Source organism: Camellia sinensis, chromosome 3, assembly GCF_055761805.1.
Source record: "Camellia sinensis isolate YWXY chromosome 3, ASM5576180v1, whole genome shotgun sequence".
Taxonomy (NCBI): Eukaryota; Viridiplantae; Streptophyta; class Magnoliopsida; order Ericales; family Theaceae; genus Camellia; species Camellia sinensis.
Genome location: NC_138963.1, coordinates 104,741,820 through 104,768,848, shown reverse-complemented (window position 1 = coordinate 104,768,848; position 27,029 = coordinate 104,741,820). Strand labels below are relative to the sequence as shown.

Sequence of the window (27,029 nt, the reverse complement as noted above, 5' to 3'; positions counted from 1 at the left end):
GGATCGCTTCAATTTTATTCATAACGAGCTTGGAATGTCGATTTCTGCTTAAAATGTTTTGTTATGACTGTGAAACTTGAATTTTTTTTAAAATGATATATGTGTATTGCTACATTGATATGAAAACATTTATATCAGTTAAATGCTCTCAAGTCATTCATACATTTATTCTCCTTAACAGTTTACTATTCTCAACTATGTAATTTTTTTGGGGTTCTACATCTTGAGGTAAAATTAACTTTGCATACATTGATTTTTTTTTAAAACTCTCATGGCATTTTTTTTTTTTTTGCATTACCATTCCAGCAACACCGATGTCCCATTAAGTATAATTTCTGCTGGTATTATTTTATTTTAATTTATTTTTTATTGCTATTAGGCTTAATATCTTTTCTTCTTTTTTTATTTATTTTTTTGTTGTTTTACTAATAGGCTTCATTTCCTTTATTATTATTTTTCTTTTATTTTCATTATTTTTTTTTATTTTATTTTATTTTTTTGTTGCTTTGCCCTGAGGCTTAATTTTGATTTTTTGTTTTATGCACTTTACTTTCATCTTCAAGTGATTACATTAAACATAAAAACAAACACAAATCAAAATATACATATTTTCATAAAAATTAAAATAATAATAATAATAAATAAATAAAACAAATTCCCTTCATTTTTCTAGCCATTGGCCGACCTCACTTACTCGCCTCTTCCACTGCTCTCTTCTTCTTTTTATCACCTTGGGAGGCCCTTGATGGCCCTGTCCCCGTGCTTTCGTCGAGAGCGACGACTCCCTGCTGACTATCAAAGGCCAAGAACGACGTTGCTCCAAATCAAGCCATGGAGGTGGTCTTTCGTTTAAGCTCATTATTTTCAGCCTTCAGTGCGCCTATCTCTGCTCACGCATCCTTGTACATGCGTTGGAGCAAAGAGAGTTGGGCGTTGACCTACTGGAGCTCACTCGTCCTGTTCTGCAGTCGGTGAGCCAATTTTGTGACTGCAGTCACCGTCTCCATACAGGACGTTAGTGTGAAATGATTTGCTTCAATGTCTGATTGAGCTGCCATTATATGCTCAATCGACATCATAGGAAGGTTGGGAAGAGTAGGAGCCGGAGCACTCGGTCCAGCAGCGCTTACAAGATCATTCAGGTCCGGAAAGAGAGTAAGGGGACGGGGCGAGGCCATGAAGTAGTAGAGAGAGATGTAATCGACAGGAGGGTCATTTTTGGCAGCCTTTCTGCTCTGCTCAGTCTCTCTGTTCTGTCTCTTGAGGAAGCAGAAGATCAAAGAGAGTGATGAAGAAGAGATAGAAGAGAGTGAGGTGAAGAAGAAGAAGCAGACGAGTGTGATTAAGAGAAGAGGCTGAAGAGAAGAAGACAATGAGGGAGAGATAGCCGAGGCGAGCGGCAATCGAGGAGAGCTGCTTTTGTCGGCCAATGAAGAAAAAGCCAAGCCGCGTGGCAACCGCGTTTTGCGAAAAAAGAGAGAGACGCCGGAGAGTTGTATATGTATGCATATATGTGTATATATTGTATAGCTATGTAATATATATATATATATATATATTTGTTGATTGACCGTTGATTGACCCGTCTCGCTTTTGTCGGTCGGCTGACGCAAAAGCAAAGATGTATGTCCGACGCGATTTTCGACGGAAAAGAAAGAGGCGCGCAACTTTTATATATATGTATATATATGTTTTGAATTGTATAGATGCTATTTATCATTATCATTTTCCTGCTTCTCCTCCAGATTCTGACCCATGATTTCCTTTTGATAATGTTACAGGGGGAGAAATTATATAATGTTATGTATTATGGTATTATTTTGTTATGCTGTTATGTATTATGGTATTATTTTCAAATTATGGTATTATTTGAAAACTAATCTGATGATTATATATTTATAGTTTGATATCTTAGTCTCATATCATGTCTCTAATTAAAGCTTATTTATTACACATGTGCTAACCTATGTGTCACGCCCCAATTTTAATTACTCGGAAACATTACCAAGGCCTTAAAATTTGGACCTTTTTTTTTTACATAAACAAATATCTATTACACATGAGTAATAGAAATACAATGATACATGTTCTCTATTTCTCAATGAATATAACAATAACAACAACACATGCCAGTCTCCTACTGTGCTACAAATAAATAAATACAATTACAAAATCCATTTCCTTTACATCTACTATGAAGTTATACAAAAGAACTCAAGAACTCCATAAATCTTCAATCAAATAATCCAAACTTTCTTCCTGTAAAAAGGTAAAACAACGGGGTGAGCACTAATGCCTAGTAGGAATCGCATAGGTCTTAATCAATAACTAACACACAGATAGAAATGATCATGAATGCTAGGTGATACCATATAGTAGAGTGACGTCTTATAATTTCTAAATATCATAAGTAAAGTAACTCTTCTCAAAAACTATTTGAACACTTTTAAGAAAAACCTTCGGCCATTAAAACCATCCCTTAACTTTAGAAAACCATAGATCCTTGTGAAACAAACATATTTAAAAAACAACATCATTTAAAAGTTATCAACCAATTCCCAAGATATTTCTTATTCAATTTTCCATTAAACTTATTTAATTTCCATTTTTAATACTTCTCTTTCCTTTTCATTCTTCCTTTCTACTCATTATATTTATTTAGAACTCCATAACTTCAAGTTCACGTTTCCTTTTTGATTCACTAACAATTCTCCTATAGTCAATTCATATCGTTATTTACTTTTTCAAATTTTATTTCAAGGTAACACAAGGTTAACAAACCCCTTTCAATTCGGTCTCCTATTTATTTTACAAAACAATACTCCTAATTTACCTTTATTGTCGCAACTAATTCATTAAGTTCACCATCACCAATCCATAATCCAATTACCACTTCAATTTCCATTCTTTCAATTGATTTCATATCAAATACCGGATCCAATCACAAGTCATCTCCATGAGTCACACGCTTTACTGGTCACAAGCCGGAAGGAATGCGGAACCTCACGCTTTACCGGTCACAAGCCGGAAGGAACGCGGAACCTCAACATACCATACGCTTTACCGGGTGCTACTTCGGAAGGAAGACGGAACCTATCTCAAGCGCCATGCTTTGCCGGCTCAAATATGACAGGAAACGGACCCCAAGATAACATCAAAATCCATCATTACAATTAGTGGACAATGCCAACACATCTTCTATTATTTCCGTAACACATTAATTCAATATACATCCACCATATATTAAAATTACATTCACATAACAAGTACAAATATGTTCCACGATCTTCTTCCCTATTCATTAAATCATTCATTGTTTTGTCACACAAAAATATAACAACACCTCCATAGAGGCAAAGATTCATCTTTAAAGTGTTCACAATTCTTGGGTTCAAACTATTTCTTTACTTTTCCATATTATCATCAAGTCTTCAAATTCAATTTTTTTTTTTTTAAAACACATTGGTTGTCCATTACTACCCATGGTTATAAATTAAATCTCTAACATTTAATTTTCTTTGATATAACACCTTCATATAATTGACAACCAATGTGTCAATTATTCATAACTTTAATGTTGATTGAAGTATCCTAATTTTCCAGAATGAAACCCCATAGCTATTGCTAAATATAAAGTTGGACTTTTAGTTTTGAGGTATAAAATCACTTTCTAATTACACAATAAAATTCTTAAATTTTCACTTTATCATCTTACCACAAATTCCGTATCATCTTTCAACTTCCCCCCTGCGGTTACCAACACAACACCACCCAACACAACTCAACTCAACACAATTCAACATGATTCAAACACAATTCATCATAGTCCAATACAATTCGGTTCAACATTATTCAACACAACTTAATTCAACAACGCTATTTACAATTCAACATAATTCAAAATAAATTCTTGAATCCCCTTTCAACATTCCATAACTAAGTTTATGTCATCTATATCATCAGTAAGTCATTTCCCCAATCTCTCTTTCACATTATAGCATGATTTACAATGTTCCTAACAAAGTTCAATTGCTAATTTTTAACACAATTTTCAAACACCTCTAAAATCCAATTAAACTTGTACATATATAATTCAACCTACCAATATCATGAATCTACTTTTAATTTGGGCAAAATCATTAATTATCATAATGAATCAACTTAGGGTTTTCAAGGAAAATTAAGATTTTTCCAACAAAAATTCAAACTTTTTAAACCACTACTTTTAATTCCAATTTCCCTCTTGATCATACACTTAAGGTTCATAATCCACCATATTAACCCAACAATTGAACCCCCAACACTTCAAACCCTAAACCCCCAAAAATCATAATGTACACTATATGCTCAAAAATGTAGGTTTTACATGTATATAATCAAAATACCACAAATGTATCTATTTATGGAAGTATTGAAGAAGAACTAGGACCACTACCTCAAGAATCAAGCAAAGGAGCAAGTTTTGGTGAGATTCCTTCGCAAATCTGAAATTCCAATCAGTAGAAAATGTTGATCTTCAAGCCTCTTCACTTTCTTGGTAGGAGATCTTGGCTAATCCTTAGGGAAATGGAAGGTATTTGAGGTCAAACACCTAGGGTTTTCGGACCTAGGGTGAGAGGGATGAAGAAGGAAGAGGAAAATGCAAAGAATGAGCTAAAAACCATGTTTTGAAGCTGCTGAATTCACGTAGTCCCGCACGTGCGCCGCTTTTCCCGCTCATGCGGACCTGCTTCTAGCACAGGTTCCAAAACTTCAAACGTGCATAACTCTCTCATCCGAACTCCGTTCTAGGTCATTCTTGTGTCCAAATCGAAGCCCCGGAAATAAAATTTCCAATGGTTCTAGCCTCACATCCAAATTCAAAGTGTGGAAAAAGAAAAGGGCAAAAGGGTGACGGTTGTTCAAAAACTCAAACTCAAATTTGGGGCTTTTGATCTAATCTTATCTAAAGACCTTGTTAAGGCTTCAATCAAGGTTCCAAACATCACCTAAGGGTCCTCAATTATAATATTTGAAGTTCACTTGCCAACCCATCAATATCAAGAGTCCGATAACCATACAAGTTTTAAGGTGACGGGCACCACTATACGTTAATCCAATGTGAATTAAAATCTGAGTCATTACAATCTTCCCACCCTAAGAAATTTTGTCCCCGAAATTGCATCCGTTCTCTCAAAAATAGTAACAACTTTATGCTCACTAATTCTTAACAACCCCTAGTTCACAACAAAGCATGAGAGTACCCATACATATCCACCAAACCTTAACAACTTTCAATTACACCTCACTTCAATTCTAAACCCAAAAATACAAAGTGTTACACTATGTATTTAGAAATGAATTCAGGGAGCATGACTTGAGGAGGAGCTTTTCTTATTCCCAAATCAAATCAAAACATCATTGTGTGTCATCATCAAAAGGGGGAGATTGTTAGACTTATTTATTTTGATAATTTATTTAATTATATTTTAATTTATTTGAAAAAGAAAAATAGAATCCAAAATTTATTTTGATGATTTATTTAATTATGTTTTAATAGAATCCAAAATTTATTTTGATGATTTATTTAAATTATGTTTTAATTTATTTGAAAGAGAAAAATAGAATTAAAATTTATTTTGTCCCATTATTTCTCACATAAACTTTTATCCTAAATATTGTTTGAATGTATTTAATATTTGATTAAACTAGAGGTTCAAACAGCCCAATACAGCAGCAGGCCAAAAGGTTCAAACAGCCCAGCACAGCAGTAAGCCAAAAGGTTCAAACAGCCCAGCACAGTAACAGGCCAAAAGGTTCAAATGGAAGATATTCAAATTAGTAATGATGGAGTACAACGGCTATAAAATGGCTATAAATTCAAATGAATACAACGGCTATAAACGGCTATAAGTTTTATTATATATACCAAAACCTCTAATGTAAACAAGTTATAAAAAAATCAAAAAATATACTTTGATCTATAATTACTCACATCTATTCTCTGAAAAATTCTCTGAGAAGTGTACTTCAATTTTTGTTTATATCCTCTTTCAGAAATTATACACTGAGACGTATAGCTTTAAGCCCATCTTTCTTGTGTGAGATTTATAGAAAAACTAGAGCTTCATTTTTATATCTATCTTTGAGAGATAATTCTTGAAGCTTTCTTTGAAAGCAAAAACACCTTCTTTTCAACCTTGTAAGAGTGTAGTATACTCAGTATTCTTGACTTAGAAAGTCTGTGTAAAATCCGTGAAGGATTGCTCCATTTGTAAAGAGGTTGCTAGCACCCTCGTGAAGCTAGAGCATAGTAAAAAATCTCAAGTGAAGCTTGAGGAGTGGACATAGGCCGAGTTGAAGCCGAACCACTATAAATTTGTTTGCCTTTCTCTTCTTTAACTCTTTATTTTATTTAAATTGCTGTAGCTATATTTCACATTTTCACTGTACTAAAATCATTAACTGATATAGTTGTTAGAACACTTGTTTTAATTATTTTTATTTCATTAACTATATTTATCTATTGTGCTAGTCATAATTTTTGTTAGGGTATTATTAATTTTTAATTGTAAAAACCTAATCACCCCCCTCTTAGGTTGTCTTTTGGGTAACACTCTCCATCTGTTTCTCTCTAGAATTTTTGTTGTGTTCTCTCTCTAAATGTATATATATACTATAATTGATGCAAATGTGGTCGGATCTCATCTTGAATGGAAAGATGGAAATTGGGTCCTGTAAATGGGTATGAGTTTTATAATTGTTTTGATTACTTTTTGTTCTTGCCTACATGTTGCTGATCAATTGCTTCTTTGTTTAGTGTTTCTTGAATTTGGGTTTAATTACTTTTAGTTATGCACAAGTCTTGTTTGATTAATTGCTTCTATGATAGTGTTGCTTGACAAGTTTTTTTTGGAGCTTCATTTCAGAAAATCAAAAGAGAGGCCCTGATGTAGTAAGTACCGAAACTATCAATATAGATGGATCGCGATAACATCTCAATATGTTTTAATAGATGTTTGTATTCACAGATTTGAAAATACTTGTATTGACAGATTTTATGAATGTTTTTATAGATGTTTGTACACTTTATATTTTTATGGATGCTTGATGTTTTAAAGAAAGTGAATCTGTATATGTGCGACAATAGATGACTGAACAAATCTAGTTTGTTCAGCAACATGACACCGAAATAATCCAAATTGTTTGACAATGTATAACCGAATGGGCCCATCATAAATTTAAAAAAAAAAATGTTTTAAGGAAAGTGAATATGTAAATGTGCAACAACAGATGGCTGGACAAATATAATTTATTCAGTAACATAACACCGGAGTAATTCAAAATGAATAAGTGTAATAAGAAAAATCTGTAGGGGTTTTGAAAAGGGTTTAATTTATGATTGTTTTTGGTATTATAAAGGTTGTAATGAGAATTTCAATTTTTCCTTAATGGTGTAACAAAAAAATAGGTGTAAAGAAGTAAAATTATGGTGTAAGCAAAATTTCCTTTGAGGTTAATGTAATTTTTTTATTAGAGAAATTTACACTTTTTTATTTAAATTTTACTTTAATCCCATTATTTGAATTTGAACAATTGAGTCGATATACCGTAAATCTAGTCTTAATTTGGTCGTTCCATCTAGATTTTCGTTAATAATTTTTATGTACACCTCAAGAGATTGATAAATGTCCAAAAAAACATTAATTTTAACTTCAACTTGAATGAAATGATAAAATTAAAATTAGATTTAAAGGGTAGAAATCAAGTTGTTCAGTTTAAAACATTAGGAAGTAAAATAAAATTTAACTAAAGTTCCTATAATCTTAATTGGCTCAATTTTAACTCTTAATTTTGAATTTTGTATCAATTTGGTCTAACTGATAACGCCTCTAAGATTTTTGATAGAAAATTATCATTGAATTAATTGAGATTAAGTAAGTCACTGAATTAACTATGTTTGCAATTTTGCTCCTAAAAGCATGTTACATATCATTTGTGTGCATATTTATCATCAAAAAAATATTAATAATTATAATCAATTAAACTAATTTATGACAAAATTAAAAATTTATGATCAAAATTAATCTAATTAAAATCACAAATATCAAAATAACACAAGTATAATTTACCCTTTATTTTATTTGGATGGTGCGATTGTTTTGTTTCTCTATCTTTCGGTGAGTGGTGACGACATTTTTATCAGATCCCTATTCATTAAAAAAGTAGTCTTTAGTCTCTCTCTAGCAGATCCTTCTTTCACTCTCCCGGGAATCAAACCTGCTCTTCTCATCATCACTTCTTCATCGCATAGAAAAAAAAATAATAATAACAACAAAAAGATTGAGAAAGTGAGGTAAGATTCTCAGATCTCACTCTTCTTTGCGTTTCTTCAAAACTTTTTATTATTTACTCCTTACTTTACATGCTGCTGATGATGATGATGATTATGACTTTCATTATTTGCACTACTTATTGAAACTCTTTTTTGTTCAGATTTCTTGTGATGATTGATATCCCCAAAATACCACCTTGTGTGATTTCGATGAACCATATTTCTTTCCAAGCCATTACTTTTTTCTGTGATTTTTTGTTAGTGTATTGGCTTTATGTATGCCAATTCAATGTGGGCAATTGTGATTCTTGATTGGGTATCAACAGGATTCAAGATTTTTTTTTTTTTTGATCTGGGTCATGAATATCGTGTACGATTTGATGAAAGATTGTTGTTTGTAGAGAGAATTTTAAGAATTGATTTTGTTTATCTGTAATTTGTCCGGCTAGAGTAGCTTAGATTTTTTGGGTGGGAAGTAGTTTAGATTACACTGAATTGAAAAATTATAGAAAATTGGGGCAGAAAAGACATATGAATCATTGATAATTATGTGTTTCCTAATCCTGATTAGATTTTGAATTTTATGCTCCAAAAGTTAGCATTTTTCCATATTCATGTGAAGGATTGCTATTATTAGCCGTAGATCCCAAAATTTATTGCTTATTTTTTTTCTTCTATGCCTTTTATTGCAAAAGCCCTATGTTTTATAGGTGTGAATGCCCTTCTGTAGGCACCCTCTATCTGCCTTGTTTCTGATATTACATAGTGGGCACTAGGCGTAACCAAGGAGTATCATAGGATGCACAAATTATGTGTGAATCAGACGTGCCCGACCTGGCCACTGATCCCCTTGAATAAGGCAAACTGAATTTCCGGGATTTTATTATTATTTCTTTTCACCAAACAGTTTGAGTGCTTACCCTAGTGATTATCACTTGCTGGGTTTTGTTGTTTCGATGGAAAAAAGTTTGTTTCTTGTTTAGAGGAACCAATGGGGGGGCAGGAAAAATTTCAGAAGAATGTCAATGGGAGTTGCTATTGGTGGTTGATTGTTCCTTGAGTTCCTTTGTTTGAATCTTTGCTACCTATTGTCAATGAAAGCTTTTGAAGGATGAGCTGTACGTAATGGTGTTACCACTTTAATGACCCTGAAATGAAACTTACAAGTTTGTGATTTCAGATAAGATGTCAGCCATGAAAACGCAATAAATTTAGTTGTATGAAGGTTAGCATTAAATTGTTATTACAATGAAACACTAGAATGGGAATGTAAAATTGACTAGTTTCTTTTTGTTAACTATAACTTGGTTTAGCTGTAGTGTTTCAAAGTTATATAATACTTTGAAGTGCATTGGTTTACTAAGAGCATCTCCAATCCACCCTCTATAACTTCATATTTGAAGGATTTGCTCCCCCAACCCATCCTCTAAAGCATCTCCAACCCACACTCTATATCTTTATATTTGAAGGATTTATTCCTCCTACCCATCCTCTAAAAGCATCTCTATTTGGGAGGATGAGTGGTACATCCTCCATATTTGAGGAAGGATGAGAAATGGAGGATGACCTCCATAACACTATTCACTTTTTAAATACCAATTTTGTCCTCAATACCTTTTATTTTTAACTTTATCTACCAATCCATATTCTTTTGTATTTTTGGTTATATGTTATAAAGTATAAATAACTTTTAATGTGTATATCTAATTTTTATAAAGTTTGTATCATTAAAAAGATTGCAATTGTACATTTAAAATGAGTCTAATATTAAATACATTTAACAAAAAATTGAAAATTAAATACTTATTAATGAACAAAAAGTATTTACTTTTTTGAAGGAAATACTTTGGAGGTTAGAGAAGAAAATAAAGATTTGAGGTTAGAGTTTGGGTGAATAGTGAGATGAGTTATGATTTTAATTTTTTTAAATGATATCAACTTTATAAATATTAGATGTACATGTTAAAAGTTATTTGTATTTAATAACATATAACCAAAAATACAAAAAGATATGATTGGTAGATACAGTTGAAAGGAAAGGTTTTGAGGAAAAGATTAATATTTAAAAATATGAGTAGTGTTATGGAGATACTCCTCTATTTCTCATACTCTTTCTGTATTTGGACGATCAACCCTTCTCCTCTAAAATGGAGATGGTTTTAGAGGATTGGTTGGAGCTGAAAAATCCTTCATATATGAAGATATGGAGGGTGGGTTGGAGATGCTCTAAAAGTATCTCCATTTGGGAGGAGTAGTTTATCCTCCACATTTGAAGGAAGTATGAGAAATGGAGGATGACCTCTCCAACACAATACTCCCAACTAGACGACGAAAATAATTTTTTTATTCAAAAAGTGAATAGTATTACTGTTCAGCCAAACTCCAACCACAAATCTTCATTTTCTTTTCTAAATGTTTCCCTCAGGGATACAAATACGGGATACGGCGATACGCCAAAATCTAAAAAAGTAGGATACGAGTACAGCGAGGATACGTTAGTAAAAAATAAAAGTAATTATTTTTTTATAATTTTAATAATGTAATTTGCACAAAAATAAAACCTAACACTAATTTATAAATAAAGAGAGGGATTTCTATTAAATAAATAAATACGAACATTAAAGTTCTTAAAATTAAAATTTGGTAAATAAATACTTACATTAAAACAGTGTAGGAAACCACACAAAAACAAAAACAAAAAAACAAAAAAAAAAAAAAAACAAAACAAAACGAAAACAAAAACAAAAAGCAAAAAGGGAGAATCAGAGCAGAAAGAAGAAACGTGAGAGAGTGACGGAGACAGAAATGAGAGCAGGACGAGAGACAGAGAGAACAAGAGACAGAGAAAAGAGTGAGAGGAGACAGAGAAAGAGAAAACGAGAGTGAGAGAGAGAACTTGTTGTATATAGCTTTTTATTTCGATTTGTCTTCGAGAGTGAGAGAGAGAACCAAATTTGTCTTCGAGAGTGAGAGAGAGAACCTATTGTGGTCGATCAAGAAAAATGAACTAGATTTTTGCTTTGATTTGTCGATTTGAGCTTAGGGTTTTCTTCTTACTTTTTTATTGATTTTGGTTCATGCGTGTGATTTGAAGATCCGATTTGTATTTTTTCAATTTAATTTCTTTTATTTACGATTTGAAACAAAAAAGTTTTCGAAATTACGTTACTGTTTGGTTTAGTTTTTAAATTAACATTTGGATCAAAAAATCAAAAAAACATGTTTGATTTACCAATTTTCAAGACTCTTTTCAAAATTGTTTTTTTCTCTCTCCTCTCATTCTCTTTTTATTAATAAATCACTTTTCTCTCTCTTGTTTCCTCTCTCTCTTATTCTCTCACATTCTACACATCAATCAATCAAATTTTCTCTCACAAATCATCCCAAAATTATTTTCAAAACTCATAACCAAATAAATTTTCAATTTTCAACTCTTTTCAACAACTTATCTTTCAAAACTCTAAACCCTAAACCCTAACATTTTCTGCCCCGCTGTATCCCAAAAGTATCCGGAACATATCTCCCATGTATCTATGCGTATTTGAAATTCAACAAAAAAAAAAGTGGGATACTTTTTGGCCGTATCCAATACATATCTAGGCGTATTGGATGCGTGTCTGTATCCGATACTTGTACGGGACCTATTTTGGAGTATCTGTGCTTCATAGGTTCCCTCCAAAGTATTTCCTTCAAAAAGTAAATAATTTTTGTTCATTAATAAGTATTTAATTTTCAAATTTGTGTTAAATGTATTTAACGTTAGACTCATTTTAAATGTATGATTTCAATCTTTTTAATGATACAAACTTTATAAAAATTTGGATGTACATATTAAAAATCATTTGTACTTTATAACGTATACAAAAGAATATGATTGGTAGATAAAGTTGAAAGGAAAAGGTATTAAAGACAAAATTGGTATTTAAAAAAGTGAATAGTGTATTGATGCCATCCTCCATTTCTCATCCTTCCTCAAATATGGAGGATTAACCACTCGTCCTTCCAAATAGAGATGCTATGCATCTCCAACCAACACTCTCAATTAGAGCATGAAAACATATTTTTTTTTTTTCAAAAAGTAAATATAGAGTATCTCAGGATTCACTCAAACTCCAATCACAAATCATCATTTTCTTCTCTAAAGATTTCCCTCCAAAACATTTTCATGTGATACCAATTGTATAAAAATTAATTTGCATATTAAAACTTATTTGTAATATAATAAAAAATATAAAATGGATAGTGTTTTAGAGGTGCTCCTCTATTTTTCATCCTCCCTCCAAATATGGAGGATCAACCCATCCTCCTCCCAAATGGAGATAGATTTAGAGGATGGGTTGGAGGTGAAAATCCTCCCTTAAAAAATCCTCCAACCTATTCTCCATTTCTTCATTTTTGAAGGATATTTACCTCCAATCCACCCTCTAAATCCATCACCATTTAGGAGAAGGATGGTTTTTTTTTTTTTTTTTTTTTTTGAACTAGGGAGGAGGATGGGTTGATTGTCCATATTTGGAGGTAGGATGAAAAATGGAGGAACACATTTAGAACACTATTCATTTTATATTTTTGATTATATTACAAATAACTCTAATATGTAAATTTAATTTTTGTAAAATTGGTATCATTAAAAATGGTGAAATCATACCTTTAAAATGAGTACAATATTAAATATATTTAACAAAAAATTGAAAATTAAATATTTATTAATGAACAAAAATTATTCACTTTTTGATGAAATTATTTTGGAGGGAAATTTTTAGAGGAGAAAAATATGATTTGTGGTTGGTGTTTGGATGAATAGTGAGATACTCTATATTCACTTTTTGAATAACAAATATATTTTCATCCTCTAATTAAGAGTGTTGGGAGGAGCAAATCCTTCAAATATGAAGATATAGAGGGTGGGTTGGAGATGCTCTGACACTATTCACTTTTTGTAATAATGGCACTGAATTATGTCGGATTAGATGCTTCATGTCACATATATAGTATATGACTAACACATGAAAAAGTTCGTTTCCTCTGAGGGATTTTTTTGTTGTTTGATGATATTAGTCAATTGTTACACTTTAATCATTATTATGAAGAAAAAAAAAAGGGGAGATGCTTCAACTCTCCCTTGCTCTAATTCTTTCTTTCGATTTTTTTCTTCTATGACATGAAGGTTCTTTTATTCGTTTAAAATAAATAGGCACTTTTAGAATTAGCCCTTGATGTTTACAGATGATAATTTTTTGCAATGTGAAACAGAAGAATTAAAGGGACAAGTCCGTTTGGTTTTGAGTTTTTAAAATTACTTTTTGAGTTTTTAATTCATTTTTTTTTTTTCCGATTTTTAGTTTAAAAATATAATATTTGGGTCAAAAAAGTTTAGTTTTTAGATGCATTTAATCTAAATGTACTTAAAAAGTAAAGGCCTTGTTTGGTTTGTGTTTTTAAATATTATTTTAAAAATAATTTTTTGAAGAAAGTTTAGAAAATTTGAAATTTTGTTTTTTTGTGTATTTTGAAAATAGTTTTGGAGTTTTAGAGTTTGGGATGATTTTTTTTGTAGTTGAATAAATGTGTGTGATAGAAAAAGTGATTGAGGAGAGATGAAAGAGAAAAAGTGATTAATTGATGTGTAATAGAGAGAAAAGTGATTTTAGAATTTTTTTCTAAAATTCTAAAATCACTTTTTTTTGGAATTTTTTTTTCCTCCCAAAACATGTTTTGAGAGACAAACCAAACATGCCCAAAATATTTGTGAAGAAATTTTTTAAAAATTCAATAAATACGTGAATATGAAAATACACTGATTTTTTTTTTGTTTTTGTATTTTTTTGTATTTTTTTTTTCCTTTTTTTGTATTTACTGATTTTTAAAAGATTTTTTCATAAAATTTATACTTTTAGTGTATTTAGATTAAGTAAATCTAAAAAGTAAAAATCGTTGATTGAAATATTTTAAAAATTCTCTAAAAAAAAAAAGACGGATTGAAAACTCAAATACTGTCTTTGATTGCGTGTTGACTAGAAGGAACCGATCAAGTTTTGAAAATAATGGGAGATGATTAAGTAAGCCCGTCAAGGGCAAATCTAATTTTCTTTAATGTTCTTGTTCCCACATGCTCCAAACTTCTTGAACCCTCCTCACTATAGCAGATTTCAAATCTGAATCCTAAACAGGCCCATGTTAATATTTTGAGGGCAAAGGAAGACTGACCAAACCGTATATGCCTGAGCAGGGTACTCCTGTTAGTTAGTATGTTACCTTCTATAAGGTTCCCCACGTTTTTTTATTTTATTTCCCCATGGACAAACATATTAATCACTTAGTGTTTCTCCTATAGCTTCTCAAATAAACAATGGTATAGAGGCTCAAATTTATTTTTTTTTAAAGAATGAGTTTTTGCAATTATCTGGGCTAGAGTTCAATTTACTGTACTAATAACTTGTTTTTGATAGTTACCTTAATTCTTTTTCATTTGGATGTGTTCTCTAGCTTATACTTCCTACTTTTGTGCTCTCTCTGTTTGAAAGAGTGGCATATCTTCTATATTTTCTATATGACTTACAAGTTTCTAAGAAAGATGACAGAAATTAAGCTGGTGGAAAACTTTTTCAAAATTTCCTTTTTCTACTTCTGTTTCTGGTTCTATTACGATTATCTGAATGCATATTCGGTGGAGCTAACATCCTTCCTTTATGACATCAAACTTGGAGTTGATAAATTAAATCAGTGGATTCTTACCAAGGATTCGTGATGATATGTTTTACATTGCCCGTCAACCTGCCACAACCTTGGGATCCGATGTGTAAAAGCTAAAACACTTGGAACAAACTGGCAGAGTTTATCATTATCACTAATGGGCATTCATAATTGCCTTCTACAGTTAGTTAATAATTAGTCAAGCAAATGGTACCTGGATCAACTTATGAAATACTCGTAGAAATATTTTTTTGAAATATTATCAATAATCTTATTCGAGGCAAACAGGTCTAGGGCATACTTAAGATTTAAGTACTCACACCATTAAGTTTACATTCTCTTCCCCTTGTACAACCTTAATAAATAGAAAGATTTAGTGATGTGCTTGGGCTATGGTAAACAAGTCTAGGGTAGGGCTGCAAATGAATCGAGTTGTTCATGAACAAGCTCGGCTCGAATATTAGGCTCATTTAGTAAACGAGCCGAGCTTGTCAAGCTCAGCTCGTTTATCTTTATTTAAATTATATGATAAATATATTATTTATATATTAAATAATATATAAATAATAGTAAAAATATATTATTTATATATTAAATAATATTAAAAAAATCTTATCGAGTCGAGTCGAGTCGAGCCAAGCCGAGCCGAGCCGAGCGAGCTGAGCTCAAGCTCAATAAGCAAACGATGGCTTGGCTCGACTCTGTTGGAATATAGAATATTGTATATTTAGGAGATCCTGTGATTTATTTAGGGATTTGATTTTAGAATTTGATTGTGTAATTATTTAATTCATTTTTCCCGTGTATCTTATATTTATTATATATAAACATGGTCTTACCCAAATTAGGGTAAGTCAATTTTGTACAACTTTCTTCTTGGTATCAGAGCCAAAGAAACCCTAGCCGCTCCTCCTATCACCACCGCCAGCCTCTCCTCCTTTTCCTAGTAGCCAACCCACCTACCCAGCCCCTTACAACCACCCTACACCACCCGAAATCTTGTCTCTCTCCCTCGGCAATCCTTTCCAATCATTGTTAGGGTTCCTACAGCAGCCGACCAGGCTGTCCTGGTTCTATGCAGTTCGACACCGTTCTAGCGTGTTCCGGGCTGGTTTCTAATCCTTTTAGGGTCGTGTGTTGCTAATGTGCTAAGCAACCTGTGTGTGTTTCTTATTACTTAGGCTACCGGTTTGTTCGATAGCATATCTTTTGTGTGACGCCGCTACTTTAGCTTCGTGGTGTTTCAGAATGTCTTTGTTGCACAAACCCAAAGCATTGTGCCTCATTCAAACGTTCCTTGCCTCCTATGTTCCGGTTCATCGGATTACCAGTGTGTTGCTTAATGGTCGCAACTTTGCTGCTTGGAATCGGTCTATACATCTCTACCTTGGGGATAGAGGCAAATCTGGATGGCTTCTGGAAACCGAGACCCAACCTCCCGCTGATGATCCTAAGCGGGTTCAATAGGATATTAACAATTGCACCTTACTTGGTTGGATGTTCAATTCTATGGAAGAACGCATCTACAACATGTTTATGTACTGTGATACCGTTCCTCGGTTGTGGAGTGCTCTTACCTAAATGTACGCACATGCCCACAATAATGCTAGGATTTTTGAGCTCTATCAAGATATTTCTCATGCCTCTCAGGAAGTTTTGGGTTTTACCGTTGTTGAATTTTTTGGGTATCATTAGTCTCGCTGGGAGGAGTTAGCATAGTATGAGCCATTGAGTGATTTTCCAACTGTTGTCGCTTCTATTGTGTCTGCTCGTCTTGCTCGCCAGCACACGTATCAATTTCTGATGGGTTTAAAACCTGAATTCGAGTCTCTTCGTATTTAGATTTTGAACACATCACCTATGCCATCTTTATATGAGGCTTTTGCTACTGTTGACAGCGAGGAGCATCGTTGTCGATTGATTCAACCGGTTGCTTCGCTTCTTCCATTCCTGCCTCATCTTTAGTTTCAGATCAGATGGCTCTTGTTGCGAAGTTTAGTTCTCGTGCTTCTAGTAGCAAGGTTATTTGCCACCATTGTGGTGCAGCTGGTCATGTCCAAGCATGGTGTTTCAAGCTTCATCCTGAGCTGAAGCAACGCTTTGCAAGGACACGCCCTTCAGGCCCTCCCCATACTGCTATTATTGCCGACACATCTAGTACTCCTCAGCCGACTCATTCTGTTGATCTTCATCAGCTTCAATCTCAGATTGGTCGCCTTCAAGAGTAACTTGGTTCATTCACTACCATGTCTCCAAGTGTCCCTTCCACTGCCATACTCGCTACAGGTACTCCTAGAACCTTTCATGTTCGCACTGCACCTACTTGGGTATTGGATTCTGGGGCCAATGATCATATGACCAGTGAGTTTTCTTGTTTATCCTCTCCTATCTCTACTGCCACTCAGACTGTATGTCTTACTGATGGGTCTATTTCACATGTCCAACATAAGAGTGATGTGTCTTTGTCGTCTGATATTACACTTACTTCTGTATTACATGTGTCCCATTTTGCTTATAATCTTCTCTCTGTTAGTCACCTTGCTAAAAACCTTCATTGTGTTGTTATTTTCTTACCTACTCATTGCTTATTACAGGACTTGACTTCGAAGAAGATTTTTGATAGGGGGTTTGAACGCGACGAGCTATAGTACTTTGGGGACCCGCCACCTTCTCATCCTACCACATCTGACCTGCAAGCAGCTATGTTACCTGAGTCGTCTTCTTATGAGTTTTCTTTTCAGACTTTAGCCTTGTGGCATGCTCATTTAGGACATGCAAACTTTAATTATTTACGTTTACTTTTTCCGTCACTTAATAAAGCTTGCAAGGATCGTCAATTTCATTGTGTTGTTTGTGAACTGTCTAAACATACTCGTACTTATATTCCTCACATGTATCACGTCTTCTGTATGCTTGACCTTATCCACTCTGATATCTGGGGTCCTCCTATTTTGGCTTTTTCTGGGTATCGATATTATGTGACTTTCATAGATGACCACTCTAGGTGTACTTGGGTTTATTTGCTTAAAAAGAAGTCTAATGTGCTTCCACTTTTCATTCAATTTCTCCAAATGGTCGAAACCCAATTCCATACCGTTGTACGCAATATTTGTTCTGATAATTAGGAGGGAGTACACCTCTGATGCATTTCGCTCCCAACTTAATCAACAGGTTGCAACAACTCACTTGTACTTACACCCCCGAACAGAATGAGATTACTGAACATAAAAACCGTCATATTATGTTTGTTGTCTGGTGTCTTCTTTGTGAGATGAATGTTCCTAACTTCTACTGGCATATGGCTGTGCTTACTGCTGTTTACCTCATTAATCAGACACCTAGTTGGATTCGTCACAGGTTGGCCCCTTTTCAATTACTTCGTCTAGATACCATGTTATTTCCTCTTGTGCCTCATGTGTTTGGTTGTACTTGTTTTGTTCAGAATCGTAGTCCTACTCGAACCAAGTTAGATAACAAGTCTCTTAAATGCATCTTCTTGGGCTATTCAGCTCTCTCTAAAGGCTATAGGTGCTACGATCCGTAGTCTCATCGTTTTTATCATTTTATGGATGTCACATTTTGCGAAGATATGTAATTTTTTGGTTCTAACCCTGTGTTGTAGGATTCCGCCTCTAGTGCACCGCCTCCTGCTGTGTCACCGAGTGCTTGCCCTGTTCCTATCATTGATTCATTTGCTCCCTCGTCATCGCCTGTATCTGCACCTGCCAGTCCTCCACCATTACAAACATTCTCTCGTTGCCCTCATGCTCCGCCCCCTCCAGCATCTTCTTCGCCCTCAAGCCCAGGTGCTCCCTCTACTATTCGCTTCCCAGCTCCTTCCCGTTATCCAACCCATGAACACCACCCCCCTAATCGTTTTGGTTGGTTTAGTATTACTAATCACCCGATTTTCCAGTTTTTATGTTATGATGACCTTTCAACTTCTCATCGGTCTTTCTTGGAAAAACTTGAGTCAGTCTCTATCCCGTGCTCTGTGTGTGATGCTCTCCAGAATCCCCAATGGGTTGCAGCTTTGCAAGCTGAAATGGTTACTTTGGAGCATAATCTCACTTGAGATCTTGTCTCTTTACCTTCTGGTGAGACGACTGTTGGGTGCAAGTGGGTTTTTATTGTCAAATACTTGGCTGATGGTACAGTGAAACGATGTAAGGCAAGTCTTGTTGCTAAGGGCTTTACACAGGTTCTTGGCAAGGATTAAGGGGCTACGTTTGCACCGGTAGCTAAATTGACCACTATTCGTTTACTCATTTCCTTGGTTGTCTCTTCTTCTTGGCCCCTTCATCAACTTGATGTCAAGAATGCTTTTCTAAATGGGGACTTACTTGAGATGATCTATATGGATCCTCCACCTGGGTTTCGGGCTGAGGGGGAGTATGGTGGCAAGGTCTATCATCTGCGTAAGTCTCTCTATGGCTTGAAGCAATCTCCTCGTGCATGGTCCCACCCTTTCAGCTCTATTATCCTATCCATGGATTTTATTCAGTGTCACTCCGACTATACATGCTTCATTCGTCGTCAGCCCAATGGTCGATGTATTATTTTGCTGGTCTATGTGGATGATATCATCCTTAGAGGAGATGACACCATTGGTATTGCTAAGGTAAAACAGGAGCTTAGTCGAGTATTTGATATCAAAGACTTGGGTCCTCTCAAATATTTCTTGGAGATTGAAGTAGCTCGATCTCCCAGTGGGATATCGTTGTCCCAACGGAAGTATACTTTGGATCTTCTTCGGGACACTGGTATGATGGGGTGCAAGCCTGCATCTACTCCTGTGGATTTGAATCTGAAACTTTCGGCTGAGTCTGGTGAGTTGCTTTCTAATCCATCTCGCTACCAGAGATTGGTAGGACATTTGATCTATTTGACTAATACACGACCATATTTGACATTTGCTATGAGTGTGGTTAGTCAGTTTATGCATTCACCTCACACTGCTCACATTGATGTTGTTCACCACATCTTGAGATATCTCAAGTCATGAGTACCGAGCCATGGCTCATGGGACATGTGAATTACTATGGCTTCAGTCCATTCTTACTGAGCTAAGCTTTGAGGAGAATATTTCCTCCAAGCTATTTTGTGACAATACAATAAGTCTGCCATCTTACTTGCCTCTGACTTTATGCTTCATGAGTGTACTAAGCTTATTGAAGTTGATATTCATTTCATCCAGGACAAGATTCAAGCTGGCATTGTATGTCCCTCGTTTGTTCCATCTTCTGATCAGACTACCGACATCTTCACCAAATCTGTAGGACCATCCTTACTTTGGTCTTCCATTGGCAAGCTGGGTTTGGTTGACATCTTTAATCCAGCTTGAGAGGGAGTGTTAGAATGTAGAATTAGGAATGGCAATGGGGCGGGGCCGGGGATCACCCTCCCCGTCGCCGATCCCCAATGGTAAGAATGTCCACGTCCCCGGCCCCGATCCCCGACGGGGAACCTATTACCGTCCCCATCCCCGTCCCCTAACGGGGATCGGGTTTCCCCGACCCCGAAAATTCCCCGGATCCATAAAAAAAAAAAAGAAGAAGAAGAAGAAGCAAACACACAGTAGTAACAACATCCTCAACATCAACATCATCAACAACGATATCATCAAACAACATCAACAACACAAATAAATCTGAGTAGAGAGAGATAAATCTAAGTAGAGAGAGAGAGATCCATCTGCTCAGATCTGGCGTGGTAGAGGGAACGTCGTCGTCGTCGGAGGTCTCGGAGGAGAAGGAGGTGGCCCTCGTCGGAGGAGGAGGAGGAGGAAGAGGAGTTGGCGCTCGTCGAAGGAGGAGGAGGAGGTTCTGATTCGGTGGAACGTCGTCGTCGTCGTCGGAGGAGGAGGAGGAGGAGGAGGAGGAAGAGGAGTTGGCGCTCGTCGAAGGAGGAGGAGGAGGTTCTGATTCGGTGGAACGTCGTCGTCGTCGTCGTCGGAGGGAACGTCGTCGTCGGCTGTAGACACCTTATTCGGCAATGATTCTGTAGACACCTTATCTGCCATTGATCTTCACAAGAGCTACACAGCAGAGAGAGAGGGAAAGGGGCTCAGAGATGTGAGTGTGATGTGAGTGAGAGAAAGGGCCTAAAAACATATAATATAATATATATATATATTATAATAACTATACGCGGGGATCAGTCGGGGATCTGTCGGGGCGAGGCCGGGGTTGGGGAACTTATCCCCGTCCCCGGCCGGAAAATCATTGGGGATTTAATTTTCAATACCATCCCCGGCCCTATGGGGATAATTTTCAGGAAAAAACCGTTCTAATCAGGGTCGGGGAATCGGGTCCCCATCGGGCCGGGTTTAAATTGCCATCCCTATGTAGAATATTGTATATTTAGGAGATCCTGTGATTTCTATAAATTACAGTTATTTAGGGATTTGATTTTAGAATTTGATTGTGTAATTATTTAATTTCTTTTTCCCGTGTATCTTTTATTTATTATATATAGATATGGTCTCACCCAAATTAGGGTAAGCCAATTTTGTACAACTTTCTTCTAGCTCTGCTCATTTGCAACCCTAGTCTAGGGTATCCCATATATTAGGCTATAGTACTAATTAATCCAGGTCAATGTTTTTGAAACCGGGCCGAATCGGCCAGTTTAACCGGTTGATCTGTCGACCTGTCTAGGTTCTGGTCTGGTTTGACCGGTTGATTTGTCTACCTGTCTAGGCTCTGATCTGTCTTCCGGTTGACCCGTTTTACCTTGAAAACCGGTCTATTTTTGCTAAACTGGACAAACCCATGATTAAACTTCTTGACTGGACGAACCGGCCACAGTTGGAGAAAACCGGTCCAAAGGGAAGCCTTCGAAGTGCGTCTAATTAAGTGATGAAAAAGGTTACTCCCAAGAGTCAAAGTCAGCACCAAGAGCTGAAACCCATTCTTATTTCCATTGCACCACCGTATCTCCTTCTTGATATATGGTAAAAAAAATAATATTTATGGTATTCATTATATTTTATTCCAAATAAACATAAACATAACATAACCAAACCAAACCAAGCTAAGCTTTAAGTCCCATCAAATGGAGTCGACTACATGAATCCTTCTTCTCCACGCAGTCCTATCAAAGGCCATTTCGTTAGTCAAATTAAGTAGATCCATATCTCTATTTACAACGCTAGTCAACGTTAATCTATTCGTACCCCGTCCCCTAACACTTCCATCTACCGTTACAGCATCGCATCTCTTCACTACTATCTCTGTTGGTCTCCGTTGGATATGACCAAACTATCTCAATCGATTCTCTCTCAACTTATCTTCTATCGGTGCTACTCCTACCCATTCTCGAATACACTCATTCCTAATTCTGTCTTGTCTAGTCTTGCCACACATCAACCTTAACATCCTCATCTGAGCCACACTCATCTTATCTACATGTTGTTTCTTGGTTGCCCAACACCTATGTTACACGGACTCTTTGGAATTTCGAAGGTACCCGTGTCGACACGACACGTCACGGGTATGGGTGTGAGATACAGCCGGGATACGGCTCCTTAGAAACGAATACAGCAGAAGAATCGAAAGAGGAGAGAGCAAGGAGAGAGCTTGGCCTTCGACTTCAATTTGACTTGGTTGCAGAGCATCGATCGATCTGTGAAGTTGATCTACGAAGTCGATCTACTGTGCTCCTTCATCTTCCCCTTTGATCTCGATCTTGATCGTCTCTTCGTCTCTCTCTCTCTCTCTTTCTCTCTCTCTCTCTCTTCTTTGTTGATCAGTCTGTCTCTCTCTTCTTTTTAATATAATTTGAATTATATATAATGTAAACTATATTAATATAATATTATTCATATTATATAATATTATTTATTCAAAAAAATATTATATAATATAATATGTCATAAATAACATAACTTTTATGTCTAAAATTAAAATAATTTATTTTATTATATATAATATAATTTATTTTATGTCTAAAATAATGTTTATAATTTTTATTTACTATTTATTTGTTATTTTTTTTAATAAAATTTGTTATTCCTTAAACTTTTTAAACTCATCTTCATATAATAAATATATTTAAAAATAACTATTTAACGTATCCCCGTACCCATATGCTAATTTGGATCCATATCCACGTATCCTTAATTTTTAATTTTAAAGTGTCCGACCCTTAGATACACACCTGTATTTGATACCTGCACCCGAGTCCATGTAACGTAGCCCAACACTCCGTCCCATACAACATCGTTGGTCTAATAGCCGTTCTATAGAACTAACATTTTTAGTCTAGTGGGTATTCGTTTATCGCACAGTACCCCAGACGCACTTCTCCACTTGCACCATCCCGCCTTAATTCTATGGGTCACATCCGCATCAATCTCCTCCACTGTTGTCATAATCAACTCTTAATAACGAAAATGTTCACTCTTAGACAGTTCTTAGTTCTCAATTTTCACTTCTTCTCTGCTTTCATTGTTACTATTATTAAATTTACACTCTATGTACTCTGTCTTAGTTCTATTTATCCGGAATCCTTTAGATTCAAGAGCTTTTGTTTATATATATTTAACAATTAAGTGCTATGTCATCTTTAACTTTTGTTTATATTTGCTATTTTTATAACATTTTCTTTCTAACATTATATATAATTAATATATTTATGTAATGTATCTTAAAATATAAAAATAATTTATGCGATAAGGTCGAAAGAGGCTTTTCATTGTCATTTAGTAGCTTGGGATTGGATTTGTGCTCCTAAAAGAAGAAGGGGCTTGGGGGTTCGGAATTTGGCAAGGTTTAATCTGGCTTTGTTGGGTAAATGGTTGTGGCGGTTTGTGGAAGAAAATGATCGATTGTGGAGAAAGGTGGTGGTGGCAAAATATGGTGTAGGTTAGGGAGATTGGTGTTTTGGTGGAGTTAGGCAAACTCACGGGCAGAGTGTGTGGAAGGGGATTTGGTTAGAGAGAGAGGAGTTTGGAAGAGGGTTTGTTATCGGATTGGAGTGGGGGATAGAGTGAGTTTTTGAAGGGATAGGTGGTGTGATAAGGTGCCTTTGGAGGAGAGGTTCCCATTGATTTTTGGCATTGCGGAGGATCAGGAGGCGACAGTTGCATCTTATGGCTCTATGCGGGGTCAAACAACAGTGGGGAATGTCCAGTTGCAGCGAGAAGTACAGGATTGGGAGATGGATCAATTGGTGGATTTGTTGGGTTTCTGGTATGGGGTGCATTTTGGGGGTGTGGGGGTTGTAGAATGGTGTGGAATTGTCCTAGCTCCAAGGGGGTGTTTTCAGTTTCCTTGTTTTATCGTAGTATGGAGGATGGGGTGGAGGTTTTTTTCCTTGGAAGTGTGTTTGGGTCGTAGGGTGCCCATCTAAAGTTGCTTTCTTTGTGTGGACAGAGGTCTTAGGGCGTATTTTGACTATTGACAACTTGATTCTCAATCGGCATATTTTAGTTAATTGGTGCTGCATGTGTTGTGGGGACGCGGGGTCTGTGGATCATTTGCTTGTTCATTGTCCGGTTGCTTGTCATCTTTGGATGCTCATTGTTGCTACTTTTGGTTTGGTGTGGGTTCAACTGGCTTCGGTGTTGGCGGTGTTGTAAAGTTGGGCTGGCGACAGTTTGGAAAGAGGCACAAAAAGGCGTGGATGCTTGTAAGTCACTGTTTGATGTAGTTGGTTTGGTTAGAGCTGAATAGGCACATTTTTCAAGGGGTGTTTTATTCAGTACTGTGATTGGAACGACGATTGCTCACTGTGTTACATAGTTGGGTTGCGAGTTCGATAGATCCAGTTGTGTTGGCGTTTGTAGATTTTGTTGAGGACTTGATTAGTTAGGCTTTTGGGCTGATTTAGCCTTGGTTTTTGTATTCTTTGCATCCTCTTGATATTTTTTAATAAAATTAATTTATTTATCAAAAAAAAGATAAAAGACATTTTCTGATGTTTTTTACTTTGAAATCTTTGAAGATGTTGGAAATTAAAAAATAAGCCTTCAGTTTGTTTCACATTTCTTGTCATAGTAAAGATGTACTGTTATCATATTTGAATGTTATTTGCTTGAATGCCAAATGGATGAGGAAGGCAGTATTAGATTTTCTTTCCTTATGTATAAAACCTTATAATTAAGTTCTCATCTAATTAGACTAAATGACATTGAAGTTTAAATTTCCAAAAGACATAAGTCATACACCAATTGAATAATTTCTCATTGTGACAACATCAAGCTTGCTTCTGTTTTTCATTGCTACACATTTCTAGCCTTTTGGCAATCATGTGAGACATCTTGTATTTCTCATTCATGATAAGACTCAGGAACCATATCCATGTACAGGTGGTATCTAACTAGAGGTGCTTTGAGTTTATTTATCAAGTGTATGTAAGGACGCTCTCTTCTTGCAGATCTTGATACATCTTTAGGAACCTTAAACTATATGAATTACAGAAAGGTCTCACCACTTTTCAGATAACCTTTTGCTTTTCATATCAATGCAGAATAATTGCATTCAGGTCGATGTGTGAAATTCCATATTCATGTTCATGACATGAATTTTATTTAAGAAATAAAGAATAATATTCCCGTGTTTATCCTTTGGTGTAACTGTGATTTTTTAACAGAATTCACACTTTCTGGATTACACTTTTCACCAACAGCAACTCCTCCGTATTTGTATTGTTATTTATCAATTTTTGAACAGTTGCTTAAACCAAGGCAAAAATGTGTATGTGGATTTTATAGCAAATTTGAGTATTCTTAGTTGTCAATTTCTAAATATGTTACTTATATTTTCTTCTCTTTTAAAAGACAACTTTGCCATGTAAATTGCAGCGAAGAACATTAGGGCTTGAGACTGATTAAAGACTCTAAATATGAGTCTGGCATGTCTGGTGTGCCACAGCGTAGAAAGTCCTTCACACTCATATAGGAGTTACTCTGTTTCAAGTTCAGACAATGAGGGAAGATGTTCTGCAATCACAAACTGCCTTACCAGGAAGGTCTCTCTTCCACACCTGACAGCAAACAACTCTTCTATTGCATCGGCTAAGGTGACCCCACAACCAGGTATTCCTGATAATGGAGTTGCGGGGGCCCCACGGCTAGTCCGGAGCCGTGCTGTTAGAAGAGACATTGTCAGAGACTGGAATTTTGATGAAGTTGAAATGGGTCGGTAGTTTATGAATTCAGACTAGGAGGAGAAGGCTCTGCTCGTAGGGTAGCGTTGAGAGAGAGGGAGGGAGAGAAATAGAGAGAGCTTAAAGCTTGCTTTCGCTTATGTTTTTGGGTAAGGGAGGGAGAGAGATAGAGAGCTTAAAACTTGCTTTCACTTGTGTTATTGGATGCAGTTGAACTCTTTCCTGTTATGTGAGTTTGAGCATCTGTTAAAACTTGTGGAGAGTTAAATTTGAAGTATTTGTTTTTATTTCTTTTGTTTGTGTACTTTTTGCATTGTGGATTCATATTCTTTTGGAATTGTTTTTAGCCCATAGAATCCAACTGAACTGCCCAGGCAATCTTGATCAATATGATATTTTTTTCTTCTCAGTTTGGAACTTGGTACTCTAGTCTTAAAACACTATAATGCAGCTAGTTTTGAAAACATGGTAAATTCTATACTCAATATAAGTCAACTTTGGCATGACCTGTTCATTATTTTATTTTTTATTTTTTTTAGGAATAAACCTGTTCTTTGATTATTGGTATATCTTCTTTGGAAAAAATTTGCTTTTCACTCCTTAATTTTCATTCAAATTTCACTTTGTTCTCTCGCCTTATTGCAACAATTAAGTTCTTGTATTCAAACCCACGTGTTAGTGTGGTTTTACTGTCACTTTTGTTTGAAATTTGAATGCAAGTTAAAATATGAAGACCAGAGTGGAAATCAAGTGTAAATTAGAATTGAAAAGTGTAATTTACAAGAGGATCACGTAAAACACGAGTTGAAATGTGAGAATTTGTTTATAACCAATTCAAAGACTCGTAATAATTGTTTTTCTTATCGTTCTTGTTTTTGGGGCTGTGGTAAATACATGCTTATTTCCTGCT

At 35.3% G+C, this 27,029-nt stretch overlaps 1 protein-coding gene across 2 annotated transcripts; it reads left to right on the top strand.

The window, feature by feature from the left end:
- Positions 1 to 8,119: 8,119 nt before the first annotated feature.
- LOC114274598 (retrovirus-related Pol polyprotein from transposon RE2) lies at positions 8,120 to 26,410 on the top strand. Of its 2 annotated transcripts, none has more exons than XR_014364379.1 (2): positions 8,120 to 8,335; positions 25,815 to 26,410. XR_014364379.1 is itself a non-coding variant. In XM_028216588.2 (2 exons), the coding sequence occupies exons 1-2, from the start codon at positions 19,356 to 19,358 to the stop codon at positions 25,832 to 25,834; spliced, it is 501 nt and encodes a 166-aa protein (XP_028072389.2). In that variant the 5' UTR covers positions 19,222 to 19,355; the 3' UTR covers positions 25,835 to 26,410. The 2 variants fall into 2 exon arrangements, 1 of the variants encoding a protein (XP_028072389.2); XM_028216588.2 differs by lacking the exon at positions 8,120 to 8,335 and adding an exon at positions 19,222 to 19,836.
- Positions 26,411 to 27,029: the final 619 nt, after the last annotated feature.

Excerpts from the sequence above, each read along its gene's own strand:
- LOC114274598 (XM_028216588.2), top strand. The coding sequence starts at position 19,356 with ATGATCTATATGGATCCTCCACCTGGGTTTCGGGCTGAGGGGGAGTAT. Across the intron at positions 19,837-25,814 it reads GAAACTTTCGGCTGAGTCTG|CGAAGAACATTAGGGCTTGA; the intron begins GTGAGTTGCTTT and ends TGTAAATTGCAG.